Source organism: Eublepharis macularius, chromosome 7 (assembly GCF_028583425.1).
Source record: "Eublepharis macularius isolate TG4126 chromosome 7, MPM_Emac_v1.0, whole genome shotgun sequence".
Lineage (NCBI taxonomy): Eukaryota > Metazoa > Chordata > Lepidosauria > Squamata > Eublepharidae > Eublepharis > Eublepharis macularius.
The window spans coordinates 76809426-76830027 of NC_072796.1; the positions used below are offsets into that span (position 1 = coordinate 76809426).

Consider the following 20602-nt stretch of genomic DNA (forward strand, 5'->3'; position numbering starts at 1 on the left):
CATTATGAACTTGCTTATGGAAAAGCTTCTTTACTTCATGAAAAAACCTGAGGTGGGAAAGGTTGCCCAGTAATCATCACAGAGGGCAATAATTCATGTCCTTGTATTATAACTTACTATGGGGAGAGGGGACAGAAAGTGGCCAGTCACACTGGATAGTTCTCAGTTGGTCTGGGCACCTTTTTATTTCTGATCTGCCCAGTATCTACCACCAGCCCTTCCTTCGAGGTGAGATTATTATAGTTTTGTGGAGGGCAGTTTTATGACAAAGGAGATGGGGAGTGCAGATAAAGCGGAAAGGAACACTGGAAAGAAGCAGCACCTCCTAGTGATGATGCTACCAAAAAAATTCAGTCATTTAGGAAAGGTTCTAGAAAGTGTTTAAATATTGTTACATATCTGATGTTGTATAAACTGCTCGGTTTTAAGCCAGTATTAGGGTTGTATCAATAATCTATATTCAGGAGTTATCTAAATAATGTTGAAAAAATTGATTAAACCAATCCATCCTGCCTCATACTTCAAGTTTGAGGAAATATCAAACTACATGATGGTTAGCAACTACAAGTGATAATTTGGATTATACGATCCATTCTAATCACACAAATATTGACACAATAATCAGATTGAAAACATCAGGTATGCTGATTTAGCACAAAATTAATGAGGTACCAAAGAGCAAAGCAGCTACAAAAAGAGCACAGTATTTGAGCACTGAGATACTCTGGCTGGAGGCCCCCTTAATAACCAGAGCCTAGCTCTTCTAGCCACTGTCCAGAAGTGTCATTCTCTATCACAAATGCTGCCAAACTAGACAACGCAGAAGAGTTTGGCAGCTTTTCATCTTGCTTCCCTGTTATTGTGTTTCCCCCCATTCATCCAGTCCAAATATCCTTCATCCAGAACAGATACAGGAGCGGTTATGAGCTTATCAGACAGACAAAAAAAAAATCTGTAGAATAGAGTATGATCAGAATCTCATTTGGAACTAGAATTTCGAAGTTTCTACTTGGGATAGTGGTCCAATACTGAGAGAAAAATCAGAGCACACAATAAGGGACTAGAAAGAGGTATTTGTATTGGTAAAAATGCATCGATAATTGGTACAAGCAACAATGCCTCCACTGGCATTTGGAATCCAATTTTATTCATACCTTCAGCTGCATTTTTATTGTAAAGAAATGGCATGTCATATGACATTGCCAACGTATGTTCCCAGTAATCGGTTTGCTACCACTGTCAGGCAAGCAGAGCACATAATGCTGCTATCCAACATTCCTTCTCATGTTTTCATGCGTCACAGTAAAATACAGCAATAGCTGCTTTTATAAAATGCAGCTGTGTTCTTTAAAAGTTGTTAAATCACTACTGTGCATCACAATATTATCAACCTGTAAAAAGAGAACTGTTTGCTTTCTTTGTTTTTCTTATTCAATATATTTATTGCTCGAATCTAATGATCAATAATAAATGACATTAAACACATTATTAAAAATTCTGCTTTTTCTGTATAGGGCTAATTTGTTTCTCCTACAAGTCTACATTTTGTTTACCCCTCCATTATCATCTTTATTCAGTTCACGACTTCAGATTCCGTGACCATGACCTAAGGTACAGCATCATTAACATTCCAGAGCTCCATAATTTTTGACTCCATTCACAGAGGAACATTTGGTGACATGATTATCCATTTAGAAATATGGAAAAGAGTAAGATGCTAATTTTGCTTCCAATAACTGAACAAGTATATAATGTATAATGAATGACCCAACAAGAATCTCAGGCCTCATCAAATTCAACACACAAAAAGCAACAATAATGTTAAGTTGCAGCATTTACAAAGAACATAAAAACCTTACAACAGTGTTAGTGCCACAGTGCTTCTCTCAATGCAGAGTTGAAAACAAGGCATGGCTTGCAGAGTCCCAACAAGAGTACTACATTTGGGGCACAGGCCATTTTTTAGGGATCCTCAGTCACTTTTCTATTTCCGGTCTCAAGCCTGCAACTTTTTCAAAAAGGTAAGTGGGACGACTGTGCAACTCTGCATGTTAGTTACAGAGAAGATTTTAAAATAGTATTTTCTCTAATTTTGCAAATTTCCCCACTGGCTAACAACATTTTTAAAGCTTATTTCCTAGTATTTAAATTCCTTCCATTTTACCTCAGTGCAAAAAATAAAAATGAACATGTTTATTTCATCAAGATTGCCATTATTGAAAACCCCAAGCAGTTAACTGTAATTCAAATACATCGGTTCAATAGAACTGAGTCAAAATTTACCTAAGCCCCTTTCTCAGTGCAACTCTACATTGATGTTACTGAAAATTTATCCTTTAGAAAGAATTTAACCATTTTTGGTTGGGTACCACATTAGATAAACAAAATTGCATTTGTTATATAAACTTAGCTTTGTAGGACAACATCAGATGAAACTGTCTTGCTATCAACATACCAAATAGTTCTAAATGGGGCTTGTTTCTTGTCATGTACTCACTGCAACAATACATAATTAACCTAACATGGTTTAAACTTTAATTTGTTGTGGTTAGATGTATATTATATAGACATGGAACTCTACATTTCAAATCTTACTAAAAGGAATGAGATGTTTGCACCATTGTTTCAATGGCATGTTCCACAAAGAAAATGTGTGTAGTCATAGAATGCAATATTGCATATAAAAATGTACTTTGGGGGATGAATAAGGGAGTGGGGGAAAAGGTTATTGGATGTTATGCATTAAAATATCATTCCATGAACAATTTAAGCCTTCTGTAATACATCTACTCTGAAATCTCTTCCCAAGATAAAGTTGGTGGAATAACTTGGACAAAACTAATGTAAACAATCATGTTGGTCCTGAACTGGAAAAAAAAAAGACAACACAATTTTGTTAGGATCAGGATGTTGAACCAAATATGAACATGAACACAAAAACTGGTCCAGGAAGGTTTTTCAGTGAACTGAAACGGACTCAAAATGTCTTGGTTGCTGTGAAGGTCAACAGAACTCTTAAACACAAAAAGGGCAACAGGTTCAAAATAAGTTGTTCAACAATCAAGCATTCAGAAGATTCTTTTGAGGGTTAGCAAGGCCTCCTCTCTGCTTTGGCTGTATTTGGAGAAACTATTTCCCAGTGAACCATCTGAAAAGTAGTGAACAGAGGGAAAAATTGGTAGGCCTCCTGGAGCTCAAGAAGAGGCTCGTCCACTCACAATTCTTGTGAAAAAACAAGGCCTCAGTGTGGAGGATTAATGAACTGACTGAGCCTAGCAGCTTCTAACAGTGGTTCCTCCTTGCAGATTACACCATATCAAAACAGGTGAAGTTCTTTCCCCTTTTTGCCAATAGTGGGGCTTCTTGAAAGAAAAAAAGAGTGATGGGATAGGGGATATTTAAATATTTAAAAAGGAAGGTAGGCTATGAAAAGAGGAGGAAAGGGGTGGAGGAAGATGGTGGCTAGCTGTTTTAAGCTGATTAATAAAATAACCTGAAACTAAAATAACTTCATTATTTTGCCCAAGGCCTTCCTGGCTGGCTAGGCCGAAAATTCACCTCTGGCTTTGAGGAGATTTTCCTTCTATAATTGCATATTGCTTGTTCTACTTTTTTTATTAAGGCTTGCAAGTTAATGATACAGAAACTGTTTTATTATATACAACACAGACAAAGTAATGTTAGTAAAAACCAAAGCTCATGGGGGAAAAAAGAACTGTGATATTATGTTATTGCATATAGTTCAATAACTAGGTTTATGCATCAGGAGATTAAGAAGTTTACAAAATAGCCACCCCCACCCTCCTCTAAACCAAGCAAGTACTATGCAGTGATTTTCTCCTAGGTAGAAAGGTCTCCTTCAGTAGTTGCCAGAGATGAAAATTTAAATCCATGTCACTCAGGAAAACCTCAGGCAAAGTTACAAACTGATTAATAAAATCAGATTAAAACTTAAGTATTGAGCTAACCCTCCCCATTTTAAACTTCCCTGCCCATTTTACAGAGTAATATTGCAAGCAAATAGAGTGGTGTTCTTTCTGATATGTAACTGGTCCAAAATGATTACCGAATTTGGCAAGCCTAGCAACCAACAGGAATGTTGGGAGATCATGGGAGATACAATGTTGGTGGCATTGCTACATCACTTGCAGGGAAAACCCAGAAGTGTCCTAGGGCAACTCTAGCAATTGCTGGAAACTCTGGTTTTTTCCAGGAAGTGACGTAGCAATGCTGCTGATATTGCTGGTTTATTTATTTAGTGGCAGTGGGCAAAGAGGGCTACCATAGCAGGAGACCTGACAGCCCTATAACCTGGAAAGTTGAATAACACACTTTTGAACCTGAACTGGCACTGAACCCAAATTTTTATGGTGCAACTCCCTGATAACTAAAATAAAAAAGCAGAGGACTGGGTCCCATAGATCAGTTCTGCTAGCAGAGCTGCTTTTTTTTCGAGCAGAAAGTGGCTTCCCCTTATGTAAGATGCTATTGTGTTAGTGGAAGGCTCCTTCCACTGGATGGACAAAAGCATCTCCACTACCAAAACAGCCTCACAGGCTCCAACCCAACATACTAGGCAGAATGAGAAAAAAGTTGTTGCTGGTAAAGCATGGTGAAAACCCATCTGAACTATGTTACAGTCTTTAGGCTGTAAATCAGGAACCTTTCTGAAGACTAATTGGATTAGACTGCCCAGTACAAAATGCAGAAGCTGCACCCCCCCCCCCCAAAGTCTTGATTCTGTAGGAAAAGTGAAATGGGTTCAGCAACCATGGATCCAACTCACTTAAAAATGCCACATCTAGTTTGGATAACTTGGGTGCAACTATGCAAAGTAATACAGCTTGAAAACGTGAGGGAGAAAACGTTTCAGTGTGAAATTCAAGGCCTGACTTTATGGGTACTGCTGAGAATATCCTAAGCAGGGACATTAGTGTTAGAAGCAGTTAAAAGTTAAGTCGTACAATTTTCAATTTAATCACTTACAAAATATTATACAGAACTCAAAAGCTCCTCTAAAATGACCACGTCAAATTATTAAGCAAGGCTGGAAAAAATCCAAGTCTGGATGGAAAGTATAAGGTGCATCAAACTGTTGCTATGACATACTAAAGATAAAGTACATCATTTTTAACTTACTTTCTTATGCCTTCATATTTTTGTTTCACACAGAACTCAACATCATTTATTGTCTACTGAACATATCAAATGCATAACAGAGCAAGTTAAAAGCTAATTTTGATTTTTTTTATTTTACATTTTTTGGCTAATGTTGGCTTAAACAGAACATTTTAACAGAAATTATTGTATTTTATGTATTATAAAATTGGAATAAACATACTAAAGCACTGGACTCAAACCAGAGCAACTCTACCAACTAATAATAAATTCTGGCACCTTTAGGGAGAAAAACCCAACAAGAATAATGGTCACATTTGTCAGGTGGACAGAAGTTTATGACTTCTGTACAAGCTACATTTAAAATTCCAGTTGATGAACTCTGTTATATCATGGATGGAATGAAGTTGTGCCCAGTCACCTCTATGACAAACATCTGCAAACAAACTTGATTTAAGATATACACACTGAAAAGCAGATTGCTAGTTGGCAATGGAAAATGAAAAGGAATTGTGTCTTCCCCTACAGCAATGGCTTGTTTATTGTTAAATCAGGCCTAGCTAAGGCCTAGGACACTTAATGGCCATCACAGCACCAACCTCATCTACCATTTTAAGGGTTTTTTTTTCTTTTTGCATTATCTAACTTTTCACATATACATATTTTACACCTTGAGGTTATTATTAGTATTCCAAATGGTTCCATATGAATACAGGTATGGTCTCTATATTCAATATAAATATGTCTTTATTCAGTTTTTTTTTTCCCCAGGGCTCTTTTGTGTCCCAACTGCACATGAAAAGGGTCCTCTTTTTTGTTGTTGTATGAGAAAACAAATTTCCTCAATCCAGAGGCTCTTGTTTTATTCGAATGACAGAGGATGAACGAGATGTCCTTCTGAGTTCTCGCCTAAGTACATATTCACTGAACTGGGAAGAGTCCACCCCTCCTCCACATGAGCCAACAATTTCAAACCCTCTTTGTTGTAACCTCTCAAGTACCTGCAAAATAAAACAAGGAGAAAACTGTTTTAAGAGCAGACAGACAAAACGTCTACCAGTGGTCTATTCAATGCAGTATCCATTCTCCTGGATTCTAACAGGAGATACAAGGCATGGAAAAATAGTTCTTCAAATCCATGTTTAACAGAACCATGAACATGTGTACACATAGCACCATGAACATGACACATAGCACATGGTAAATTGATTGCCTCATGCTGACATCAATTTGCTATGTAGTATCATTTGTTTTCATTTACTGCTTTTTACTGTGTTTTCTACTTCCTTATTTCTAGTTTCATATATTAAAAAAAGAACCTTTGTTGACCTCTTCCCAATAATCACTACTAGACTGCAATGACATGTATGTGGCTATCTTGATTCCTTGAACAATATCCATCCATTTTTGCCCTGACACAAGGCAGAAATTGCAGAACGTGGCCTAGCTACTTACCGTTACCACATTTTGACTCCATATTACCTAAAGATTCTTTTATTGAGCTGTGGATTTACTGTGGCTAGTTCTTATCTTAATATTGTGAATTGTAGTACAGATACTCATAATGCCTGAATTAAAGCTAGATCATTCTAAGCTCTGTATTTATTTCTCTTGTTTAGAGGGACATTTAGTGGCCAAGATTAAAGGGTATGGGGGTAGGTTTTAATTGTGGTTAAAAGGTCTGTAGATTTGTTTTAATATTAAATGTTTTTAGTTCACTGCAACCTAAAATACATTGATTAAAATAGAATAAATAAAATGAAAGCCCATAAAAACTTTATTAAAGATGAAACTGCTTAAACCACAGGCAATAAGCATTAACTAGAGATGACAAGATCTCGTTCAGGATTCTTTCTCCACAAATTTATGTATGCAATCTGATAATATCTAGATAATCTAGATAATATCTAGATAATTCAAGGCATAGAATGCAGGTGTCACCTCTTTCCCTAGGCTCTGGGAATGGTGTAGGGTAAATTGGCACAGGTGTCAACTGTTGGACCTACTAGCTGTTAATTGTGGGTTATGTACAAAGATTTTAAGTTCTGGATGTGATAGCCAAACAAAACACATCTGACATTTTATCAGTTCTAAAATGACATCTGGGAGAAATCACTACAAGTCATTCCATAAATAATTTCCTAAATGTCTAATGTCGGTCTAACACCTAGGTATTTAAATATACATCCCCAAGTGATTATTTGTAACAGGTTGTTGCTAATCCAATTCATTTAAGGTATGATATAAGGTTCTTCATGTCATAAAACAGAAACATTATCAAGGGAGAACAAAAAATGAAACTGGTACATTGTCTAAAAACTTCAGAAACAGATAGGGTTCTCAGAATTATTTGCCTACTCAGTTGTCCACTGAAGAGGTATACAGCATGGAATTAGATCCAATGTAATGAACAGAAAAATACAACTGAAGTTCCAAGAAAGCAGTCTGGGTGTATTTATATTTAAACATAAATGGAAAGGTAAACTAGTCACTAAGAGGGCAATTCCTTGCACACCTTTCTTCCTGTTTTTATCTCTAAAAGTTAGTTGGTAGAGTGTCTCCACATTTCAAAAGGTCAACACTCTTGTTTTGCTAATCATGTAAAAATCTTCTTTTTAAACTAAGAGTTGGCAGGGATAAAATCTTATGTTTGAGCATTGGTCTAGAAACCAGAAAACCTGGATTCAACTTCTGGTTCAAGTCAGATGGATTATTCTGAAATGTACACCCATCATTTCTAGTAAAGGCAAAGTTCAGATACCACAGAGATGTTTGGGGGAAATAATATCCTTCAGCAGGTATTTCAGAAGACTGTTACAAGATTGTAAATTGATAATTAAACAGGTTTTACCAATACAACATCAAGTTAAGGGGAAAAAACCTTGATTCAAACATTTACCAGTCTGCCTATAAATTGTTATATTAATTAATTTATTTATTTTCAATTCCTAGTCCGTCTTCCCTGCACCGGCAGGCTCAGGGCAGATTACATTCATAGACTCTAAAAATTTTACACAATTTAAAACCACGAGTAAAATATAAATATTTAAAAGCAGCAGTATAAAAATAATTCAACTCAGTCCAACACCCAAACCGTCACTGAAAATACATTAAGAAGAAAATTGTTTGGGGTGGGTGCTCTGATAGGGAGGGTCCTGTTCAATTCGGCCGGTGAGGGCCCTGCCCAGTATCAACCATACACCTGATTGAACAGCTGTCTTATAGGCCCAGCGGAAGGATAACAAATCCTGCCGGGCCCTGGTCTCATTAGACAGTGTGTTCCACCAGGCTGGAGCCAGGACTGAGAAGACTCTGGCTCTGGTCGATGTTAGGTGGGCCTCCCTGGGGCCAGGGACCATTAATAGCTGTTTTTCTCCAGATCCAAATGTCCTCTGGGACACATATGGGGAGAGACAGTACTGAAGATACGCAGGTCCCAGTCCGCATAGGGCTTTATAGGTTAGTACCAAAACCTTGAATCTGGTTTGGTACTCCACAGGTAACCAATACAGCTGGTGCAGCACCGGGGTTATATGTGCACTACTAGGTACTCCGGTGATGACACGCGCTGCTGCATTTTGGATCAGCTGTAACCACCGAATCAGACTCAAGGGAAGCCCTGCGTAGAGCATGTTACAGTAGTCTAACCTAGAGGTGACCATTGCCTGGAACACTGTAGTCTAGTCGCGGGTCGAAAGATAGGGAGAAAGCTGCCTGGTCTGTCGAAGATGGAAAAAAGAAGACCTGGCAACTGTGGCAACCTGAGCCTCCATTTTCAAAGAGGCATCTAGGGTCACCTCCAGACTCCTGACCCTTGGAGCTGGTGTAAGTACCACTCCGTCGAGAGCAGGAAGCTGAGGTCTCGAACCCACGCCTCCGCAACTCAAGTACAGGATCTCTGTCTTCGTGAGATTTAATTTCAGCTGACTCTGCTTCGGCCATCCAGTCACAGCTTCAAAAGCATGCTCCAAGACATCTGGGGCCGAGCGAGGCTGGCTGTCCATCAGCAGATATAACTGGGTGTCGTCAGCATACTGGTGACACCAACTGGGCGAGGGAGCACATGTAGATGTTAAATAATAATGGGGAGAGTATTGCCTCCAGCGGCACACCACAACCCAACGGTCGACAAGATGACAATTTCTCCCCCAGTGCCACCCTCTGTCCCTGACCATGGAGAAAGGAGACAAGTCATCCCCTGTATCCCCACATTGGCGAGGCGATGGGTCAAAAGATCGTAGTCGACTGTATCGAACGCTGCCGAAAGATCTAATATCAGCAGCACTGATCCACCTCAATCCAGGTGTCTACGAATATCATCTTTGAGGGCGACCAGCAGTGTCTCCGTCCTGTGTCCAGGGCAAAACCTCGACTGGAATGGATCCAGGGCCAAGGTGTCCTTCAGGAAACTATGCAGCTGTCTCTTTGCCGCCCGCTCAATCACCTTACCCAGAAACGGAAGGTTCAAAACTTTGCAGTAACTGACCAGGTCGGCGGGGTCCAATGATGGTTTCTTTAAGAGAGGCCTCACCACTGCCTCCTTTAGCACCCCGGGAAAACCCCCAGAGCCCAAGGACAAGTTGATAATAGCCTCCAAGGAGTCCCGTAGCCCATTGACACTGGCTTTCACCAGCCATGATGGACACGGATCCAGGAGGTATGTGGTGGGCCTCACTACCTGCAGAATCCTGTCTACCTCCTCCCCCGAGAGTGGGCTGAAAGATCGAATATTGGCCCAGCAGACGGCCAAGAGGCCTCTAGTTCATGTACTGTATCAAGCGTGGCCAGTAAATCGTGGTGGAGAAACCAGATTCTGTCAGCAAAAAAGCTTGCAAAAGCCTCACAGCTGATATTCAAATTCCATTTCTGATAATCTCCTCCCAATAGGGAGACAAATGGATGCACACATTAAATACTTTTGGTGGACGGGTGCTATCTGATGCAATGGAAGCTGCGTAAAATTCCTTCTTTACTGCTTTCACTGCTACCTCATAGGATTTCATAAAGGACCTAGAGGATGTTCTTGCCTCCTCGTCACGAGATCGCCGCCACATGCACTCAAGCCATTAGCTCCCATTTCTTCTGCCTCAGCTCCTCCGTATACCAAGGAGCTCGGCGGCTGCAGGGGCGAAGAGAGTGACGGGGTGCAATTTTGTCAATGGCTTCGGACAGCTGGACTTTCCAGTCCTCCACCAGCTCATCCAACAAACTGCCGTGGAGTATTGGTTCCTGCAGAGCATTCTGGAAACCAATCGGATTCACAAGTCTCCGTGGGCAAGCATAAATTTGCTCATCGCCCTTGCAGGGGGGTGGGGTGGCATATCCAACTGAGACTTCAGGACCGAGTGGTCTGACTATGGCACCGACTCTATCATGTCCAAAACCACATCCAACCCTGTCCCAAAGATCAGATCCAGCATGTGGCCTGCTTAATGTGTGGGGGGCAATACAAATTGGGAAAGTCCTAGTGCTGCCATGGCCAACACCAGGTCCACAGCCTGAACAGAGGCATTGTCGTCAACATGGACACTGAAGTCCCTCAGCACAATCAGCCTTGGGTACTCCAAAGCCCATCCCACCACCACCTTCAGCAGGCGCAACAAGGTATCTGCTCATGCACTGCGTGGTCGGGTACACCAGACAGATAGCCAAACTTTCCTCAGCTCTCCACACTAGTCCCACACAATCAATGCCAGAGATCTCAGGGATGAGAAGCAGCCTGAAGGAGAAAGCCTCTTGAGTAAGGATTGCCACCCCTCCCCCCAGCCTCCCGTTCGAGACAGATGGAGGACTGAGTACCCCGGGGGGGAAGGGTCAGTTCTCCCAGAGCAACTGTATGACCTTCCCTCACCCAGGTCTTGGTCACGCATACCAGGTCCATATTAACTGCTGCAAAGGTGTGTTGCAAGGTTTATATTATATATTAATGATATATTATTATATTAAATGATTACTTACTTGAACTGAATTAAGATGACAATATCCATTTAAAGGAAATCTGATGACATGTGTTGAATCATGATTCCACCCTGCATTGACAGAATTGCACATCACATCACCAATTTCTGGGAAAACTTCTTCTATCAAAGACTTGTCACCACTCATGGTTATCCTTTCTCCGAGATCTGGAGCAACTCGCACAACCAAGCACTCGCAAGACTTTGAAAATCGGCCTGTCTCCCGATCTTGTTTCCACCTTTCCATTTCCCCCAGCATGGGCTGAAGCTGAAAATATTTTGCTTCTTCATATAACAAACTGTAATCCTGAAAAACATGCAAGTCACAGCGCACACGTTACTACGCAACACAGTAAAGGTACATTTTCTCCTTATTAAATATTTCAGCAAGAGGCTAGAGCATCTCCATTTTTAAAATGTGTACATTGCCATAGCAATCTTTGGGTACACTTTAATGAACATACATAAATAAAATTCAACATTATTTCTTAAAAAGAAAAAGGAAAAAAAATATATATATGCAATTCAGTCAAAAATGCACTTGGCTATATTGAAATATGCCCACATTTAGATAAGTTCCAAGTAAATCTATACACTCTCTGGTTTAAGGACTGATGAAATCGCTGGAAATGAGAGCTAGTATGGTTTGGTCGTTATTTATTATCATTTCCAATCTGCCTTTCTTCCGTCATGGAACTCAAGGGGAGGTATACATATTGTTCCCAGGAGGTTTTCCATCCAAGTACTGACCAGACTCAAACATGCTTAGCTTCAGGTATGTAGTATCATTATGTGCCTAGGATCAGAAAAATAGAGTTGCACTTACCAGTAACTGTTCTTCACTGACGCCTTCTGTGCAGGAACACATGGGACTGCTCATGCGTAGGCCTGCCGATCGGTGAGGTTTTCAAGCTAAAATCCACTAGGGGGTGCATGTCTCTCCAGTGCACATGCGCAGAGTTTCCCACCGAATATGCTACTGGGAAGCAGCAACCCCTCACCCTCAGTTTCTCTTAAGCCACCAGCCCAACAGGTAAGTATTGAAGAGCTACAGCGGTGCAGGAGGGAGGGTATGTGTGCTTGCACAGAAGACATCAATGAACAACAGTTACTGGTAAGTGCAACTCTGTTTTCATTGTCTGTTTTCTGTGCAGTCCCACATGGGAGACTAAAAGCTTCTTACGCTGGAGGTGAGTGTTTTTTTTATTGGAAGAGTGAATGGAGTACAACCTGTCCAACTGCTGATTCTCTCCATCACATCCAGGGTGTAGTGCTTCACAAAGGTGTCCAATGAGGACCACGTCGCTGCATTACAGATGTCACATAGAGGGACTCCTCTAATCAATGCTGTGGACGAAGCCTGGGATCTCGTAGAGTGTGCCTTCACCTCTAAGGGACAAGGTAAGTTTGCTGTTGTGTGGCATGTTTTCATGGCTAGTGTTACCCATCTTGCTATAGATTGTGCCGTAACAGCCTTTCCTTTCCTAGAGCCCAGCATAACACATAAAGAGTTGCTTGTCTTTCCTAAAGGATGCTGTGTGTTCTAAATAGAACAATATTGCTCTACATGCATCAAGTGTATGTAGGGCCCTTTCAAAAATCGTGGAAGGTGTAGGAAAAAACACCGGTAGTATTATGTCTTGAGACAAATGGAATTGAAACACAATCTTGAGTCTAAACTTGAGGCAAGGTCTTAGTACCACTTTAACCTGATGCACCTTGAGAAAGGAAGAGTCAGATCTGAGGGCTGCTAATTCATTCACCCTTCTGTTACTAAGAAAGAAACACTTAGAGACAAATATCTGAAGGGATAACTAGCTAGTGTCTCAAAAGGTGGTAACATAAGTTTAGCTAGTACCAATTGTAGGGACCACTGAGGCACAATTTCTTTGATGGGTTGATGGGAATAAGTTCTGTAAGCCTCTAAGGAATAATGTGTTATGTGAAAAAAACATTTTCCCATCGATTCTATAGTGGAAAGCTAAGTAGACCTTGATTGATGAATTAGAAAGACCTTGCTCTTTGAGTGATAGTAAAAATTCTAATATGTCTGATAACTGGCAGTCAATTGGGTCTAGACGTTTCTGTATGGCCCAAGTAGCAATTTTTTCCCATTTAAAAGTGTATGACTTTCTAGTGTTTTCTAGAGTTGAGGATAACCTCTGTTACTCTATCCAAGAGTTTCCCTGTCCTATTATTTGCCATACTGTCAGTCTTAGTCTGAGTAGGTCGTGATATCATACTGTCGATGAGGAGGTCTGTTTCTGATACGAAGTGAAACAGTGAGCCCTTGGACAGGTGCATCACATGCTGAAACCATGGCTGTCTGGGCCAGTATGGTGTCATATTTGGTTTGTCCCTCTGAATTTTGCTGATTGTTCTGGCGACCAGGGGAATAGGGGGGAAGGCATAGAAGAGATGACCCTTCTAGGTTAACTTTTAAGAGTTCTGGCCTCCTCTGGAATAAAATCTTGAGGCTTTCTGATTCCTTCTTTTGCAAACAAGTCTATTTCCAGATATCCCCATATCTGGAATACTTGATCTAGGTATGTGATTTTTATTTTTTTATTTTTTTATTACCTACATTAACTAACAATACAGAGGGAAAGAAGGGGGGCAGGGGAAGGAAAGAAAAAAAACAGCAACATATAACAACACTACACTACAAATAATGCTTTCCCTTCATGCTGCCATTATTAAAAAATTAAAACTTTGTAAGATATTGATGGAGTGGTTGACCTTGCAAAATACAGATTACAATCCAAATTAAGTCTTCCTCCCCCCCCCCCCGGGCCTCGGACGCAGTTCTCTCTGAGCAACTGCAACCGCAGTGCTCGTTCCCTCCCCCCCCCTTCAGACTTCAAATCCTTTTCTTCTTGCTTGGTGTCTTGCTGAAATTCTTGATTTTTGTCCTCAAAATCCTTTAGTTGATCTTCTGATATTATCTTGTAAGCTTGATCTTTGTAACTAAACCAGATACCTTCCGGAAATAGCCATTTATACTTTATTCCACATTCCCTCAGAAGAGCTGCGAACTTTTTATACTTAAATCTTCTTTTCCGAACTAAAAATGGGACGTCCTTCAGTATCTTAACTTTATTACCCAGAAAGTCCAGATCCGCATTGTATGAGTTGTATAGGATAGTGTCTCGGATCCTCTTAGATGAAAAATCGATGATGATCTCGCGAGGCAGCTGACGCTTCGTTGCATATTTTGAAGAAGCCCGACGGACTTCCAAAATGGCACTTTTTACCTCTTCTTTAGTTGCCCTTGCGGGTGTCGCCAATAGTCCCGAGGCCAGACCCCATAAATCCTCATTTTCCTCCTCTTTCACATTCTGGAGGCGCAAAATTGTCTGTGTTCGTTCCACTTGTAGCCCGATCAGCTGGTTCTCCACCAGCTTTAACTCTTTATTCGTTGCCCTCACGAGTGACGCATTTTCCCGAGCAGACTTCTCTGCCCCCCCGCTGCTTCCTTAATGGTTTTCACTTCGCTCTCAATTAAGCCCACCCTTTGATCTGTTTCATTCAGCTTGTCAACAAAGGGCTTTATGGCTTCAATCACCGACCTCTTCACCAAGTCCTCAAGCGACTCTCCTTTCCCCTGCAGGGCAGCCGAGATTGACTTTCCCAAAGCGGGACTCTGCTTTTTCGCTGCCATTTTAGTGGGGGGGGGGACCGCCGACCAAATTCTGAAACTCAGCAAGGGGGAAGAACGAGCCTTCTTAGCTTCAGATCCCACCACTCCTCCGCGTGCGCTTGTAATAACAGAAGGGATTCGCTTACTTACAGGCTTCCGCCTAGTTCTGCTCTTTGCCGTTTTCCATGGCCCGCATTCCATGGCAATTTACCCCCGCATTGATTTTCAGGGGGCTCTTCCCGCCGCGTCCCAGACCCTGCCTCCCTCACTGGGAGTCCTGGGGGCTAATCTTCGCAGATCAGCCGCCCGGTCAGGCTGCTCGGGCGCTTCCTCTCGGACCTGCGGAGAGGAGCGTCCGACATGGCCGAGAAAACGAAACCGAATCCTAGGTATGTGATTTTTAAAGACCACCTGTGGTTCTTTGTGTTGAGCCTGCTTAGCTTGTCTGCCACTACATTTGTAGTGCCTGGTATGTGTACAGCCTGTATAGTGGTGCCTCGTTCTATTGCCCACTCCCAGATAAGTATTGCCTTGTCGCATAACACTCTGGAAGTGGTGCCCCCTTGTTTGTTCAGGCAGAACACAGCAGTACAGTTGTCTGTCAGAACCTGGACCCTCTTCTGTTTTACAATATCTGCAAATGAGATAAAGGCATAATGAATAGCTCTCAGTTCGAGAACATTAATGTGTAGTTTCTTTTCATGTCTCAGCCATTTCCCGTGTGTGTTGAATGAACCACAGTGGGCACCCCAACCTAATGTAGAGGCATCCGGGGATATAGTCACGTCTATCTGGGATGAGCCGAAATTCATCCCCCTAACAGATTATTATCATCTCTTCACCATCCCAGGAATTTAAGGACTGTCCTAGGGATTGTGTATTCTTATCCTGTCCCTGTGTTTCAAAATCATGGACAGATAAAAACCACAGTTGTAGCTTGTGCATATGTAATCTGGCCATTGGTATGACCACTGTAGTATTGGCCATGAGTCCTAACAGAGTCTGGATGGTCAAGGCTGTTTGAAATCTGCAGCGTGTGACCTTTTTTACCCGGTTCATAATTCTATTTGCTCTTTCTTGAGGTAAGAAGCCCTCATTAGCAATATTATCCAGAGCTGCTCCTATGAATTGTGCCTTTTGAGAGGGTATAAGTGCAGATTTTTAAAAGTGTACTACTAATCCTAATTTCCTGCAAGCGTCAACTACTAAGCCCACATGTCTTTCTAACATCTTGCCTGAGCTGAGGCTGAGATGAGCCAATCATCTAGATAGGGGTAAATATAACATCCCTCTTTCCTCAAATATACTACCACTATGGCCATACATTTTGTAAAGACCCCTGGGGCCATGGATAGGCCAAAGGGTAGTACCTGGTATTGAAAATTTTTACCATTGCAGATAAACCTCAAAAATTTTCTGTTGGATGAGTATATAGAGATGAGAAAATATGCGTCTTTCAAATCTAAAACGGCAAACTAGGCATTGTGTGGAATCAGTTGTAACACCATATTAAGTGTTACCATTCTAAATTTCCAAATGTGGATAAACATATTTAGACCCCTGAGGTCCAGTATGGGTCTAACACCTCCATCTTTTTTGTACACCAGGGACATTCTGGAGTAGAAACCCCAATGTGACTCACAGGTAGGTACTTCCTTCCTGTATGGCCCCTTTCTTTTGTAATTCTGACAATTCTGTTTGTAATTTGTCAGAAAAAGTATATTGTGAAAAATCAGGAAGACTCTTAGTTTGGTAACAGGAAAACTCAACTTTATATTGAACCTTGCATCTAAAGTAATATCTGCCCAAGCTGCATAATATTTGGCCAACCTGTCCCCCAAAATGACTGACTGTTCATTGTCTAGTCAGAACTGCTTCTGTTGGCCTTGAGACTCTTTGCCCAATGATGCTTATTGCCCTTGACGAGGTCTGTTGGTAGACCGTCTACGTTGGTTTTGCCACTGTTGTGATTGGGACTGTCTTTACTGAGAGTACTGAGGATACGGTTGATATGGCTGGTGTCAGTAAGGCTTGTTCTTACAGGACTGCTGAGGACAGTACTGGTAACGTTGGGCTGTCCTTTCTTTTCTGAAAAAGAAAGTCTTGGAGGAAAATAACGTTTGTCCCTCAAATGACAGGTCCTGGTTTCGAGTGGCAGTGCCATTGTGTGTAACCAGGCATGTCTCCTGAGCAGGACTTTTTTTCTGGGAAAAGAGGTGGTGGACCTCAGTGGGTTGCCCTAGGAGAAAATGGTCACATGGCTGGTGGCCCCACCCCCTGATCTCCAGACAGAGGGGAGTTTAGATTGCCTGGAGATCAGGGGGCAGGGCCACCAGCCATGTGACCATTTTTAAGTGGTTCTGGAACTCCGATCCACCGCGTTCCAGCTGAAAAAAACCCCCTGCTCCTGAGCACTATAACCAAAGTTAGAGCTCTTGCTGAGGCATAGACCGTGTTCCATTTTGCATTGATTTGTTGCTTGGATAACTTCAGAGCTTCCTCTAAGATCACCTTAGCTAGAGTCTTTTGGTCGTCAGGTAGCTTCTCAATAAACGTAGTCATGTGATTCCATAAGAATACTTGGTGGTAGGCCTCCATGATAGCCATATAATTGGCTATTTTGCTATTCAGTGAGGATGAGGAATACAGCTTTCTGTCAAGGGTGTCCAATTTTCTGCTTTCCTTATCTGAAGGAACAGCGTGGGAGCCCTGTAACGGTCTCGTTTACATTTCTTCTGTCACCAATGACGACAGCAGTGGGTGCATAAATAAAAATGAGCAAACATCTTCCCTAGTTTTGTAATGCCCTTCAGATTTCTTGGAGGTTGCTTGGGCTGATGCTGGTTTCTCACAGACTGAGTTAATGAATTCAATGAAACTCTCAATAACAGGGAAAGCTACATTGGCTGGGATCCCTGAATATTGGTGTTGCAAGATATTGCCCTTGGGCTTTGGGACCACTGCTGATATTTCTATATCAAGAGACCATGCCATTCTGATTATCTGTTCCACATACAAACTGTAATACTCTGTTGAAGAGACCTGTCTTGCTCCCATCATGGCCTCATCAGGCGAGGGGTCGGATGTAGGACTGGGGTTCCTTTCTTGTTGGTCAGGCTCAGAGAGCTGGTAAGACATAGAAGATCTTGGGATCTTATATTGCATTCTAGATCCCCTTGGTTGGTCACAGCACTCAAAAGCAGATGTTATGGAGTGGGTCCAGTAAGGCTCACCCAATTTGAGTCCATATCCTCAAAGTGGATTGCACTGTGGCCAGGTCTGACACTTATGAGAGCAACAAGATTGCTTGTCATCATGATCTTTCATCCAAAGCATCTCTGGTGGAATCCCTTCCTCTATTTCTCCCTTCTCAGCCAAGGAGGAGGAGGAGGAGGACCTTGAGTGAAATGACGGTGTTTGAGGTCTATCAATCATGATGATGTATTGTCGAAGGCTTTCACGGCCGGAGAACGATGGTTGTTGTGGGTTTTCCGGGCTGCATTGCCGTGGTCTTGGCATTGTAGTTCCTGACGTTTCGCCAGCAGCTGTGGCTGGCATCTTCAGAGGTGTAGCACCAAAAGACAGAGATCTCTCAATGTCACCGGGAATACAGCCCGGAAAACCTACAACAACAATCATGATGATCTCACTTGGTTCCATATGCCTTTTCTTTTGTTTCGTTGTGTTTTGTTTTGTTTCGGTGCTGAAGCTGGTTCTGATCTTGATGGCAATACTGATGGTGCCCGTTGGATCCGAGAGACCTCCGTGAGTCTCTGAGTCTCTAGTGTCTGCTGTCACTGTCAACTCTGAGCCGTAGGATCCAAAACTGTTGGATCTGATGTGACTGACTGAGTTGGGGAGCACTGGATCCAAGCAGGGGATTTGGCTCTCAACGTCGATGTCTGAGTTGGCACCACAGACCGATCCCCACTTCCAGCTGAAGAGTGAAACGTAATCTTGGGAACATCCGAGGCTCTTGTATCCTTTTCTCAGAGGAGCGCTTTAAGCCTTGTGGTTCTCTTGGCTCTGGCCTTCAAGATAAACTTGCAGCAATGTTCACAGGCCTGAACATTGTGCCCCTCCCCCAGGCATTCTAGACAAATGGAGTGCCCATCCATTTTAGTCATTTTTGTGAGACATGTAATGCGTCATTTAAATAAGGCTTTTTCAGCCATTTTTCTCACTTCTCCTGTTCTTATGTTCACGTCATAGGTCGAAAAGCAGAGCAATAGCAAGAACCTCCTTGGTTGTTGGCAAAGAAGGAACTGAGAGTAAGGGGGCGCCATCTCCTAGTTACATATTCAGCAGGAAACTACATATGCACACTGGAAAGACGTGCGCCTCCTAGTGGATTTTAGCTTGAAAACCTCACTGATTGGCAGGCCTGCACATGCACAGTCCCATGTGAGACTGCACAAAGACAGACAATGAAGAATTGGCTTCAATGCCTTACCCGCCCATGGAGCAAACTGGATGATCTTGAGTGAATTGCCATCTTATAGCCCTAACATACATGAGGATTCCGTGCATGCTATTCTGAATGTGTTGAAGAAAGGACGGGATACAAGTATTATTACATTAATGAGCTGTAGAAGAGATCAGGTTTACATTTAATGAAGATAATAGCAAACTAGAAAGAAATCAAACACAGCCAGAAGAAAAAGGGTTTAAATTACAGTCTACTTCTAGCCTGTGTAGTATTTTATATTAATTTTATGTTACTATATGTTTTAGGCTGTTTTATGCTTTGCTTGGTTTTTAATAGTTACAACTTTTATGCTGTTTTTGTTTTTATTATGTTTGTAAACTCCCTCAAACGGGATGCCTGGAAAAGTGGCCCAGAAACTGTCTAAATAAATAAATATGGTTGGATCCAAAAGTAATTTTCCCCCAACAGAAGTCACATCTGTTGGAACTTTCCTGCTCCCCCCGCCCCCGCAATGCAGCCCATTGTGCTGCCTAAACTGCGCTTCTTGGGGCATAGAGGGCCCTCAAGAACAGTGCGAGGGGCATCTTGGGGGTCTGCAATGAAAGAGGTAAACGGGAAAAAGAATCGTGTCCTCCTTCCAGAAAACTACCTTTGATACCACACAATATGTATGATATAAGGGAACAGAAAACGGAAGCAAGAGGAAGGTGGTGGTGGGAAAAAATGCCGTTCTCATAAAAACAGACAAATGCCTCTAACTACTAAAAACAGAGTGGATATGGGCTATGCTGCTTAGAAAACTTTGCAAAATGTAATTCTCTGGACTTTTTCCAAGAGCTGGCTGGATGATCAAATACCAAGGATATCTTTTGTCTCAATAGTTCTGGCTATTACAGAACACTAAAGGTGTCTTCCAAATTTAATATTATTGTGTAGATCAATATTACCACAAACCAAAGACATAGGTTTCCATTTATTTTACCTGCATCAAAACCGAAACTGAATGACTAAACACAGAGGAAGACTTTAAAAAAATATATGACTTTCCTTCAGGAAAGAAAACCATTAGGGGCAACAGAGAACCAGGTGCTGAGTCTCAAGAGGACATATGTGCTTATAACATATTTTTAGAAACAAAGTGCCATTTACAACAGTCTACTCTAAGAATGCTTGTGAAGGGCAAGTTGGTACTACAGAGTTTTGTTAAGACTGTAGTTTAGCTCTATGAACTGACTTTGAGCACATTTCATCAGTGAAACACATTTAGGTTTCCCTACTGTGTAGGTAAGTAAGTCCAGATGTTTCAAATACCCCTGGGCTGGGTCTTTAGAAGTGCTCACATAAACCCTTTCTTGAAAATATAGCCCTTAAGCAACAGGAATAAAACAATTACACAATATCTTGAAATTCTTCACTTCTTTCATGGTTCCACCTCTATCCCATATGAATAAAAACAAA

At 41.7% G+C, this 20602-nt stretch overlaps 1 protein-coding gene across 1 annotated transcript in view; it reads right to left on the bottom strand.

Moving 5' to 3' along the window:
- Positions 1 to 2178: 2178 nt before the first annotated feature.
- KCTD1 (potassium channel tetramerization domain containing 1) overlaps positions 2179 to 20602 on the bottom strand; it is an 80506-nt gene continuing 62082 nt past the window's right edge. The window contains exons 5-6 of the mRNA XM_054984859.1: positions 11077 to 11382; positions 2179 to 6119 (exon numbers count right to left, since the gene is read on the bottom strand). Coding sequence (XP_054840834.1) covers positions 5961 to 6119; positions 11077 to 11382 — 465 coding nt within the window. The 3' untranslated portion in view covers positions 2179 to 5960. The remainder of the gene's footprint in view (positions 6120 to 11076; positions 11383 to 20602) is intronic.